The sequence below is a fragment of the Balearica regulorum genome, chromosome 2, assembly GCF_011004875.1.
Source record: "Balearica regulorum gibbericeps isolate bBalReg1 chromosome 2, bBalReg1.pri, whole genome shotgun sequence".
Classification (NCBI taxonomy): Eukaryota; Metazoa; Chordata; class Aves; order Gruiformes; family Gruidae; genus Balearica; species Balearica regulorum.
The window spans coordinates 48,130,003-48,141,317 of record NC_046185.1 but is presented as its reverse complement, the minus strand read 5'-3'; the positions used below and the strand labels follow the sequence as shown (position 1 = coordinate 48,141,317).

The following is an 11,315-nucleotide window of genomic DNA, read 5'->3' as shown; positions in this document are numbered from 1 at the left end:
CTCACAAAACTCTTGTGGAGACATCCTCTATCAGAATAATGTGACTTGTGCCACTCAAGTATTTGAAGCAGTCTTAAAAATACTCCAACTGTGACTTAGAACATCGTGGCCTACAGCTGGCTAGCTGAATGGCATCAATAGTGACTTCTCTTTCCTGAAAGAGTGCCAAGACAGAAGGAGGACTGATGACACAGCTTAAAGCTACAATGCCAACAATCATTTAGAAAGCTTTGTCTCCCAATCTGCCCATCAGCAGCAAAGAACTCAACCCCTGAAGCAACACATTCATTGTTAGATAATACTGAAGTATTCTATTGGTTTATCAATACAATCCACAGTCATATGAATTGTGACTATGAAAGGTCATATGCTATGAATGGGTCCTAAGACTTTTCAGGAAGTCTTAAGCCCTTCAAGACAGTCATACAGTAGTACTAAATATGAATAATGTTAGAAACCTTACCTAAAAAAAAAAAAGCATCTGAAGGCAAATGTACTGTTTCATAAGCCAGTGTCCTATGAAGATTCCTGCAGCCATGAGATGCAGCAGGCTGTCAGAGTCCTAGGTCTCTTTAGCTGCTCAATTTTCCTTGTACTCAGCTAACCCACCATAAACCATAACTCCTAACTCCTAGCTGGTTTTACTGCACTCGATTGCTTCACACAGCCTTCCCTACATTCAGCAGCTACTACTCAAATCAAAAATCCCCAGCACACAGCAACTAATTGAGATTTCCCAGACAGCTGAATTCAGCATTGTACCTGGGAACACCAGATGAGAATTCAAAGAGGCAAATACAGCAGCCGCTACAGGTTTCCACGTACAGCAACAGCACAGGAACTTCACCTGAGCAAAGAGGGCCAACAGTACTGAATATATATATATACACACACACAGACACAGAGTATCAGCACCTGTAGATTGCTACAGTTGTATAAAAAGGAAAGAAAAAAGGCCACAAGCCCGTACAGTGAATATGGTGTATGTTTTATTCTATTTACAGTACATTTGTTATAAATATAATACATTTCTTGAAAATCTTGAGTAGATTTTTTTTTAAAACAGATCAATTGTTATAGTTACATAATAAAGTAAGTGACAATTTAGATGACAATCTCATGGTTGTGAAATAGTGCATTCTGTGTTGAGATGAATGAGAAAATACTCAAACTGGTTGAAGAAAAATTATTTTTTTTTCAACACCTTAGGTGGGACTAGTATGTAAACCTTGAAAGGTCACCAGTTTCCATAAACATGGAAACTCAAAACAAAATTTCAGACTAAAGAAAGATTGAGAAACAGAAATGGATTTGAGAGACCTTATTGAACTTCACAGTAAGGTTGGGATTTATCATGACTAATGGCTTCAGATAGGAAAAAGCCAATGAGGGTTTCTTCCTGAACCATATCCTAATACAGCCACAAATATTATACACACCATGCTGGAAGTTGTAACAGCAGTCAAGCTGCATTTTTGACAGGGCATAGGACATACAAATATGTTCAGATCTGGAGTTAAAGAGTATTTTGTGTTATGAATATCTTAATTACCAGAGAAGAAATACATTATAAAAGGATAACCGTATTTTCAGTCCAACGTGCGTTGCATTGAGAAACAAACTGACAAGTCATCTCAGTATTTTGCTATTTTCTTTTCTACACAATCTTTAGTAACAAGTTAGATGTTTGAGGTGCTATTTCCAAAAACTGCAGCAAAATGTCAACCAGCAATGTAAGAAAAGAATCCCATTTATTTTGTCTTTTAGTGTGATTTTTTTTTTTTCCCCAGGAAGTGGGTCAGATATTGTTGATAATAATCAGTGCAGGTATGGAGTTCTGCTGACTTGTTTCAAACAAAGTAACTTGGTCCACTAGCTTGGCAAATACTCGGGGGGTTCCAAGATTATAGACACCTGTATGAACAAAGCAAGCTTTCAGCTGCAAGCTATAGACCTCCTGGCTTTTAAGTTGAAGCTTGTACTGTGTTTGCCCAAGCCATGTAAAGGATCCATGGATTTCTAGTGCTTCTGGGCTGAAAAAGAAGGCAACCATGTTATTTCTCTGCATTTGAAGCAGTTTACGTGATTCCCTCCAACCTCAAGTTTTCCCAAGATTTCAGAATGCACTGTGTGTCTGTCACCGGCCCCTTACAAAGATATGCTTGTTTATGCTTTCTGAAAATGTCTTTTGAAAGGTCAGGAATTGGGAACTTCAGTTACTCTTCTGGCAGCCTTTGGATGTGAGAGGGGACAGGACACAAGGGGTGTCTCCTGAACTGCATGTGTTAATTGCCTTGTTTTAGCAGTTGAAAAATTAACAGTGGTATATCACGGTACTGAATTCTCTCTCCCACAGAAATCCTTAGTAGATCTTTTAGAAGCAATTCACAAAACATTCCTCAGTAGTAACAGATTTGCACATAATACTACAGTTCTAAGCAAAAAGCCAGTCAGAAGAATCAGCTGATAAACCTAGGGGAGGTCTTAAAATAGCTAAGGTTCTATGACATTTTATATTAAGCCAAATTGCAGGAGGAAGAAGTTGTTTAAACTCAAAAGTTGTTTTCTACAAATGACTTGATATTTTAAAAATGAAAATCCAACAATGTATATTTAATAAAGTAAGGTTGCTGAAGCTTGTATTTCACTAGTTCAAAAGCATTTTCACTTTCCTAGAAAAAGATCTGCAGTGTTTAACTATTCAAGAGTCACAATTCAAGGTACTGTCTTAGCAATAGTCAGAAGCAAAGTAAAATTGAACACTGACTGAAGACTCCCATTTGACTGCATGAAGCCTTTATCACTTTCTATTCTTTCAAAGAAACCACTGTTGAAAAAGTCCTATTCTAGCTATTCAACACAGTTAAAAAATTACAAGACTCCCCAAAACTAGGAAGTGTTCTCAGAAAATATTTTTTTATTCACATCCACACATTACCTTGTTGTTTTATGCCTCAAATCAATCATCACGTCTACAACAGCCTGGGAACAATTGGAAAGTAGGAGAGTGACAGGTACCAGACAGAGGCTGTGAAGAGAAATAGTTCCATAGTAAAAGGAAAAAGACTTACTCTGGATAGTCTTAATTGTACTCTTAAATAGTTACAATAAACTTCAAGGAATACAAAATTAACATGTAGCTGTCTATTACACAAGAGTCAGTGTACATAGCAATATACTTACATTGACTAGAGTTACTTATAATAAAAGCTATTAAGGCAAACAGCATTGGCCCAACTGAGCCAACTGAAGTTACCACCTTCCTTTGGCCAGCTGAGAAAGGCTAGCAAAAGCATACATAGTAACAGTAGTTTTCCTGTAAAGTGAGGTATGACAAGAGACATTTCAGAATGGGAAGCTACTCTCTGAACCACTGTTCAGCACATTGTGTCAATATCCTTTTCTTCTGCAGTGCCTCCTGTAGAGGAATTGCTGGCACCTGGCCTAAAGTTTTAACCAGAACAGTGCCCAAATGGGACAGCACATACACATTTAGTGTTAATTTAAGCCTTTACCCTGAATAAAACTAATACAGTTAGCTGCTATACTGCTTGTTCACAATCAGTATGTTTTTATAAATAACTCTACAGCAAGAAAGACCTCAAGATATTCACAGGCACCCTTGCATACTAGACTTACCTTTTGTATCATAATACACATAACATCTCTCAACAGAATTCATGTCAAATTAACAATATTTCAAAAGTTTCTGAAGAAAGCGTTGCACTAACCTTTTTTGATGAAAAGAATGATTGAAAGACTCCGGATAATGAAGACTTGTCTTGATAAGACTAGAAAGCTGCTCTGGTGTTGGTCTTGCAGGTACTGGTGTGTTTTCTGGTCGAAAAAACTTTAAGAGAACTGTTTCTGGTAATTCCTGAAACACAAATTCAAAATGACGTTTAAAATATTGACATAAGGTACTGTGCAATGCAACACAAGAAATCCAGTCACAGAAGCTACAATTTTCCATTATGAACTATAACTCCAGGGAAATAAGTCTACAGCATCATGAAACTTACGGTTTTTTCCAATGTGTTTTGTATTTAAGCCTGCTAGATGAGGAACTGAACTGATATGATTTATCTGTTACCTTCTTTTGATACAGATTTCACAGCTGCTTATGAAAACACTATCCAAGCAAGTGTCACAAAAGCATGCTATTGTTGCAGTGGTTTGCTAGTGTTTGGTTTTGTTTCTAAGAGAAAGGGACAGCATTTACACAGTTCCCTATTCAGCAGCTGTACCTAAAAAAAAAAATCCATCACCTGCCCTGGGAAGTTCACAGCAGGAAAGCCAACACCCAAGTTTCCCAAAACAGATCCAAAGTAAAGCAAACAGAAGTTTATAGGAACATGCTAACAATGACATAAGGATTTAATAATGCAGAGTATCTTAAAAATTGTATAGCAAGCTCTTGCAGATACAAAAGTTACCTTTGTCCCCAGCTGAAAGCCCAAGTCAAGCACTGACACACTACTTGGGATTCATCCTAACCCTGTGGGCAGAATCAATCTCTGAAGCAGAAGAAATTAGATGAGACAGAAAGATGCAACACCAAATGAGGCAATCAGGCTGCATTTGGCCCAGCATTACAGCACTACTGTAACTCTGTCCAACATCATCTAATCTGTTTTGCGAGCAGGATTTACTCAGGAAGGGGCTGCCTTCTATTATTCCCTTATGAATCTATTCCGCAAAAAGTCCACCTTTAGAAGAAAAAAGAATTTGCAGCAATAAGTGTGACTGACTACTAAAGGCATGTGAAAGAAGATTTTTAAAAGCCACCAATAAGTCAGTGCAGTGTAACAAAGTAATACTTTTCCTTTAAGGGTGATGGATTGTACCTAAGTTGAGAAGAAATACTATAGGCAACAAAAACTGACTCAAAATAACGGACACACTGGGCATTCTGCAACACATACGAACATCTCAGTCACTGTTTGCCTGTGCTGGTAATACCAGGAAGACATCAAATGTTTTATCAGGCTTGCAATTCCTTCCTCTCAAAAGTAAAAGTAGTTTTCTTAAAAAGTAATTTGAGAAAGGGGGGGGGGGGGGGGGGGAATTATTTCACAGTAACAATGAAATATATTTTAAGCATTGAACAAATTTGGGATTTCCAGTCTATCCTATGGGTATCTAACTTGATGAAAATTGACAGCATGAAACACACCAGAGATGAGATTATAGGTTTTCATCTAAATTGATCTTTCCCCTCAAATTACAGTCCAACCAATTATTCAATGCCCTCTTCAACCACATATCAATATCCTACACACTGTAATTTGACCTAGAGTCAATTACCTGTTCCAAGTCCTCCCAATCAGAATTCCCGAGTATTTTTTTTAAACCCTACAAAAGACAAATATGAAGGTTTATCTCTACAAATAGACAAGAACATCATTAAATGCAGCAGGAACATTTACTGGTGAAAGTGCAGAGTGCCATTACTATTTCAAACCTTTAGTTCTAATATGACATCTCTGTTGAAGGACTGGAAAGCAGTAAGATTAACCATTTACCATCATAGAGCTAAGCCTTAACTCCAGCCAGCCTCTGGGTGTCAGATTCAGAAAAAAAAATGTCTGTCTCCAAGTTCAGCTGCTCAAAGTCTAGGGTTTTTTTGTAATTGTATACCTAGAACAAAGGCTAAGACATGACATTTAGTACATGATTCTCTTACCTAAATGTTCAGGAAAGAATTAAGCACTTCTGAATGGTAACCAAGAAGATGTGCATACAGATAATAATTTCTAATAAGAAATATTAAGTTTAAGGATGCCTTAAACTCCTGCCCTACTCTGGAGCTTGGGAAATTGGATCAAGGCTACAAAAAAGATGCCCATACCTACTTGGGCGTCTGTACTCTTCCTTCAAGAATATGCAATCAAGCAGATAACAGCCTCAAGACTTTTGGTTATTTATACTTACAAACAAAGTAAAACAAATCTCAGAATTAAACAGGTGGTATTTTGTTGCTGAACTCCCAGAACACCAGCCCAAATGGAGTACTGAGCTTTTAAAGGGAAAACCAACAAGTTCTGACACCTAAAGTCTGCTTATTGACCCATTATGGCTCCCTGCAAAGCCTCCAGGAATGCCATGGGCTCCAGTAAACAGCAAGCACAGGATATTGCATATAAGACGACCACAACAATGGTTAAGATGCTCCCTTAAAAAAAAAAATGGTTAAGGTGCAATTTGAAGGTCTCATACATACATACTGGCAGAGAGGTACAGATAAGCTTGGCTGTAAGAGCCTTCATCATAAGAAGCATCTAAAAGGACTGTACGGGGGAGGTGGGAGAGGGGGGAGGTCTTTTTTGTTATTGTTTTAAATTTTACAGCTGCATTTTTAAGTCTTTCAGGTTTTGACTAGAAACATGCACCAGGCAGTAGCACCAGAACTGCACTGCCCTCCACTGTTGCTTTCCAAGAGCTACAAACTGTGCAACTGGTGCTAGGAAAGTTGTTTCTGTTTTCAGAAAGCTTTTTCCTGCTCAAAACCATCTACAAAGGCCAGTTTCAAACAAATACACTTAAAACTAGACACAAGCTTACTGTTCCAAGTAGAATAATCTCCACATCTTCACTTATTCAGTAATTACAAAAAAGCCTAGACCTTTAGAGTCTGATGCTTTGCTACTTTGAAACAAAGCGGTATTTTATCCCTCCTTACACTTCTGAAATTGCATATTAGTCATTCACATTAGTTTTAGGTATCTCCTGCAACTGCACTAAGCTAAAAGAGAAGTCAAAACTTATATCATTCAAAGTACCTTTTGCATTATCTCATAGATGTAATAGAGAAGTTTGCCCACAATATATTCTTTAATCTCTTAGAATGCACTTTCAAATGGAAAAATTCTTCCTTTCTATCTGATGGTACCTTCACATGCAGTCATTTTAAAGGATTTTTCTATGTAATATTAAACAACTTAAAGTTTTCAATTTCAGAAACAATCTTCTCAATGACTGGGTCAATGTGCTCTTAAACATACCGGAAAAAAAATTAACCACCACAATTTGATTTCCAAATTGTATGGAAATTCAGCACATTTGCCCCATAAATCACAAGTTACACATAGTCAGAAGGATTATTAGCATGCTCAGTCAAGTATGAAGGACCTATATGCACAGCATGAAGAAAACTTAAACAAGCAACTCTTGAACAACACTACGCATAACTAAAAGCAGAATGTATGAAAGCAACAGAGTAAGAGTGAGATGAAGAGATATTAAGTGATGTGTCTTTCTCCATTTCCCATTTTAGATGGGAGAACTTCCATTTTAAAACCTCAGTTTTAAGTTGGTTTCTTTCACCATGCAACTCATCCATATTCATTCTAGCTCCTAAATACAGAAATGACAACTCCAGGAACAGTATTTTACTAAGACACCAATAATAATGCAATTGAAAGCACAAATATTATCATCAGCTCTGCAGTCCATCAATGAGTAAAGCAGCAGAGACAATTTTTCAGCTATTTGGAATATTTTATTCACGACAACAACGTAAGCCAGTCCTCTGAAATTGGAACAGTAACTGGTACATTAATTCATATAACAGTGTGAAAATTTACACTTCAGCTCTTGATGTTAACCTTAATTTTGCTTTCCCCTCACCAAGCTGGTTTAAAGAAAGTCTTAAATCCATTCCAACAATCTGTGTTTGATTCAAGTATCACTCCCCACATATTCTGTAAAAAAAGTATTAACTAGCACAAGATGTCACTTCCAGTAATTCACTACTAGGAAAAATAAACTTTATTTAAACCCTATCCTCTCCTACCTTTCAAAAATTTTTACTTCAAACCAAACTACTGCTGCCTCACTAAGTTCAATCTACATTAAGAAACAGCATTACCAAAAGTTATCATCTCTGAAGTGCAACACTGCCAAAAGCCTGCATCCATGCTATATGCGTTTTATGAATTTTACTTTGAGCTAGCACTGGTCTAATCCACAGGACTAAACAAGCAGCACAGAAGCACATCATGTGCAGTCCTGGAGCATATCTGGATTAATTCTGCCTGGAAGATATCCACTTTGTGGGTTACAAAACCACTTCACAATGAAAACAGAGGGCTGTACATGGGGATAGTATCTTTAAAAAAGCATACCTGATTTAAAACACTCATAGACACTATCTCATCTAGACTTCAGTCAAAGCTAAGTTTACACTCACATGCTTATGTGTTTCAGAAGTATGAATACACTATTCCCAGCATGTCAGCATGCCCAAGGGACAAGCCTCTACTCTACTAGGCTGCTTCTTGCCTTCTGTCAGTGTGAAGTCTTTGCCGATCGAAAGTGTGGGAAATGCCCCAGCCCCACACTACTACTACCATCCCACCATATTACACTGTGTTTTTCCTCTGAAATCTTTTGGATTGAATTTGCCAGATTAGAAAAATATGGGAGACAGCACTTCGGGATGTGGTTTAGTAGACATGGGGGTGTTGGGTTGATGGTTGGACTTGATCTTAGAGGTCTTTTCCAATCTTAAAGATTCTATAAATAAGAAATAATATTGATCAACAGCCCTGACTGTGACTGGATGTTTAAAGTATTTAAAGTTTTTGTCCTTTTACTGATTTAGAGAGATCAAAAACAAGAGACAGAAGAGCTGTATTTTGGATGCAACTGTAAACTGATCTTCAGTTAAAACAACCTGATTCCTGAAAACAGGTCACAGAAGAGAAACAGAACCCATAGCAGTATCATTGTTTAAAAAAAAACAAACCCAAAACACCACACCACACACACACCCAAAGCACACATACCACAAAAAACCTAGCCTAGCTGGTACAAATACCCAGCTAAATTTTATTAGTGAGGCTTTTACTATTTGGACTCAAACAGCTACTGCTAACACATCTGTTCAGACCTATTCACTTTATTAACACTTTAGATGATTTATTCTTCATATATTGATGCTAGTGCCTAGAATGCATCACTTTGTGGCACCTTTTGGCTTTCTAATTCAAGGAAATAGACTATATTTAGCATTTTTCCCAGCCTTTGCTAAAGGCCATTTTTTTCAAAAATACAAATGAGAGAAAGGACAGGAAGATAAATGTTTTCTATATTATCCAGAGAGCTTTCTATATGAAACAAAAATGCTTCAGAGTCAATACTCTTTAAGTGTTCCTTCAGCATAGTATGTGTTATGATTCCAAACTTGTAGAACATAAGGATGTTCTACATAAAGATGTAAGCAGTTCATCATATCACCTGATAATCACTGTCCAGTAAACTATGCTCAAAAGCAGTGCTATGTAGTTAAATAAAAAACCCTGTAGTGTAAACAAAAAAAAGAAATTGTATTCAATGACAGAAAACCAGTAAGCTTCAAAGTCACAGTTGACATTGTCTTCGTTAGAATGAAAGAAGGTTAGCAGTCATAATTCTATTTTGGACATGGAAAGAAAAGGCAGCACATGCATTTGAGCATCCAAGTAAAGTTTGTACAGAATTTTAATGTTATTTTCTTTCTTTTTATGTGGGTACATACAGAAATTCTAGCCAGAGATTTTAAGCCTCCTCCAAATCCCAATACCTTGTGCTTTATAGAAACCAAACGTTTTATCTTGATTTTATCAAATACTATGGCAAGTTACACTACTATGATACAGGAATAAGTGCATCCTGCTGTCCATTCCACATCCCTGCTACATGCATTACATGTTCCACAACAAACCCAGCACAAGAAGCCACTGGTCCCTGCATCTCAGTCAGCAGTCTAGCATCTTAGCTTAGACATACGATAAAGATGACTTTCTGTTAGCACACCCAACTACCCATCTGCCTGCCACTGCTGGAAGAACTTGAGAAACGTAACAGTGCCAATGAATACAGATCTACTGCTCTTCTACTATGGTGCTTTACTGCAGCTTTGTTTCCCTGTACAGTTCTAGAAGCTTCTATAAATCCAAACTAAATCCTTAAAAGCTAGCAAAGAATTAATCTGAGCTATACCATAACTGATAAAGCAGTACATAGAATTTTACCAAAATATAAAGCAAGCTATCTTATTTTGTTCAACATAGTTATTTGACGAATTCAGCTCACATTTGAGTCATTTCTCAGAGGGCTAAAAAATAAATAAATAAAGGGAGTGCAGAGAGAAATCTTGTTCCTGTTTTCTCCATGTCTACTGTGACACTGTTCTTGGTTGGGAGTGGCTGTATTGCCACACAGACACAAAAATTCCTACGCTGGTTGCAACAGCATGAAGCAGCAGCAGTTCTAGTCAAGAAGGAAGTTGCTGAAGAGCAGCAACAAATAGAACACAGCAAAAAATGCAGGGAGCAGACTCTTGCATCCCAGGTGACACCCTGTTCAAAATCTGCACATCAGTCAATTATTCCAGATCTGAGCAGCCCTTTAGCATTTAAGAACAGGTAACCAACACGCATTGGTAAAAAACACACATCTCCATCTCCCTCTGCTGTCTAGAGCACAGAAAACAACTAACTACTATACTGCCAGCACAAGACATTCAGGAATAGTCTAGAGTTTCCAACCCTGTTTATGACTTGGAGAAGTAAATATTTACATGACAGAGTAAGTTATATAAGTCTTGAAACTATATACTGGAAGTGTTAAGTTAGAGGTAATGTTTGAGTTTGGGATTTCCCCTCCCTCCCTACCCCACCCCTGAGCTTTTCACTGCTTGTTGAATTATCTTGCTCTTGCATTAAAATTACAAGACAATATGCAATCCTTAATAGATTAACTATGTTATTGTCTCTACCTAGCCTCATTTTATCCTATTTCTGGGATTCTTTTAATTCTTAAATGTGGAGTGAACAAAGTAAACTGCTGCAAAGTCTCAAATCAATTTGTTATACCTCACCTCCCATCTCAGAGGAGTTTATTCTCCTCACAGTATAGAGTGCCCATTAAAAAAAAAAGTAGTACACGAGCATATGAAATTTCTCAATCCTTAGCAGTCCTGAGATTACAGATTCTTAAAATTCAAAATTTAAATGTGGGCTTTGGTTACCATGAGCACATGGAATTTACGCATTTATTAAAAACAGCTACCATTACTCTTATATCAGATTTCAACTGCATGACAACACTGATGCATTTTTGCTTCCAACCAAGGTACAGAACGCTTCAAAGGAAGTATGTTCCTTATCCTGAAGAAAGTGAATACAATAATCCATGTAGCATCTATTTGAATGTAGTTGTAATAATAACATTTGATGAGCCACAGATTATAAGCAGAGAATGCTATTATAGTAGTATGTACTCCTCAAAACAAATTGAGGGTACATCTGGATCCTCCTTGTTGCTATGGC

The 11,315-nt window shown here is 37.2% G+C and overlaps 1 protein-coding gene across 4 annotated transcripts in view; it reads right to left on the bottom strand.

Annotated features, from left to right (window-relative positions):
- Window positions 1-972: 972 nt before the first annotated feature.
- The window catches only part of TRAPPC8 (trafficking protein particle complex subunit 8), a 54,783-nt gene continuing 44,440 nt past the window's right edge, over window positions 973-11,315 (bottom strand). For 2 of the 4 annotated variants that reach the window (XM_075744179.1, XM_075744181.1), the window contains 4 exons: window positions 5,308-5,355; window positions 3,732-3,877; window positions 2,939-3,028; window positions 1,770-2,033 (listed from right to left, as the gene is read on the bottom strand). In XM_075744179.1, the coding sequence (XP_075600294.1) occupies window positions 1,799-2,033; window positions 2,939-3,028; window positions 3,732-3,877; window positions 5,308-5,355 (519 nt within the window). In that variant the 3' untranslated portion in view covers window positions 1,770-1,798. Of the gene's footprint in view, window positions 2,034-2,938; window positions 3,029-3,731; window positions 3,878-5,307; window positions 5,356-11,315 lie in introns of all 4 variants that reach the window. The other 2 variants (XM_075744180.1, XM_075744178.1) reach the window with 1 other exon arrangement.